General features: G+C 61.3%; 1 protein-coding gene and 1 long non-coding RNA gene across 2 annotated transcripts in view; one reads left to right on the forward strand and one right to left on the reverse strand.

Moving 5' to 3' along the window:
* LOC104849635 (arylsulfatase D) overlaps positions 1 to 1099 on the reverse strand; it is a 14037-nt gene that overhangs the window by 4315 nt on the left and 8623 nt on the right. Inside the window, exon 6 of the mRNA XM_033760247.1 lies at positions 869 to 1099. Within this exon, the coding sequence (XP_033616138.1) occupies positions 869 to 1099 (231 nt within the window). The remainder of the gene's footprint in view (positions 1 to 868) is intronic.
* Positions 7 to 395, forward strand: LOC117284748. The gene is made up of 2 exons (XR_004515856.1): positions 7 to 115; positions 208 to 395. It is a non-coding gene; the product is annotated as an uncharacterized LOC117284748 (long non-coding RNA).

Genomic DNA, 1099 nt, shown 5'->3' on the forward strand with positions numbered 1-1099 from the left:
TCTGCAAGGGCGGGGTAGCCGGGGTTGGGCGGCCTCGGGGGCCGGGCCGGCAGGGGCGGAACGGGAAGACGTGGAGAGACGGACACAGAGACCGACACAGAGACCGACACAGACCGTATGTGTCTTCATCATCGCTGCCCCGCCTTACTCGTGACTGTCACTGTCGATGACGCACGCTGCCTAATTTCTCAATTAATTTTTTCCCAGCACCAAGGACGCAGCCCAGGCCCTTTTCATTTTCCACCTGGAGATGCTACTGCGCGGAGTCACTAAGTTGCCCAGCCTGGGTTTGAAATTGTGATGCTCCTGCCTCGGCCTCCCGGAGTGGGGCGGCGGCGAGAGCTGGGTGCCGCGAAACCTGGCTTGCATTGAATTAAATTTTCTTTGTTTTTCCTTGTCGTGGGTCCGTGTCTGCACTGCGTCCTGGACGAGCAGCGTCGTTCTTTTTTACGCCCCCGCCCTCCATCTCCCGGTCCCCGCCCTACCTGTATCACCTACCCTTGCCTTGACTCTTTATTTACGCTTTGGAGAGAAACCACGTGGCCCCGAGGCTCGTGTGCCTGATTTGTTTCAGTTAACACCCTCGTCTCGAGGTGCCTCCGTTTCCCTACTCGTGACTCTAGCCCACCCTTCTTCGTGGCTGTGTAGTACTCTGCTGTGAGTCAGCACCGCCCTGTCTCTACGCGTCCATCTGCTGATGGACACAGAGGCTGCGTCCGAGAGTCGCTGTGGTGCCGCGGGACACACGGGTGTGCGCGGAGCCCTGTGACCGCAGGTGCTTTACTCACTGTTGCCCTGCTGTCCTGACGAATGAAATCCACAGCCCGGACACAGGGGTCTGGGACCTGAGCCCCATCCGCCGTGTTTACCTCCGGATGAAGGCCTGGGCCTCCCGCAGGAGCAGCTGGGTGCTGCGGTCCAGGTCCATGGGCTGCCCGGTGACCTCGTGGTTCCGCATGACGATGCAGTTCCAGCGCCGCACAAACCCCGAGCTGCAGGACCAGCAGAGGAAGAGCAGGAGGCTGAGGCAGGCCGCGCCCAGCACCACTTTCCACGGCACGGGCAGCAGGCCGTGCACCTTGGCGGCCAGCAGGGTCAG

The sequence above is a fragment of the Fukomys damarensis genome, unplaced genomic scaffold (genome assembly GCF_012274545.1).
Source record: "Fukomys damarensis isolate Sample0158 unplaced genomic scaffold, DMR_v1.0_HiC HiC_scaffold_39, whole genome shotgun sequence".
NCBI lineage: Eukaryota > Metazoa > Chordata > Mammalia > Rodentia > Bathyergidae > Fukomys > Fukomys damarensis.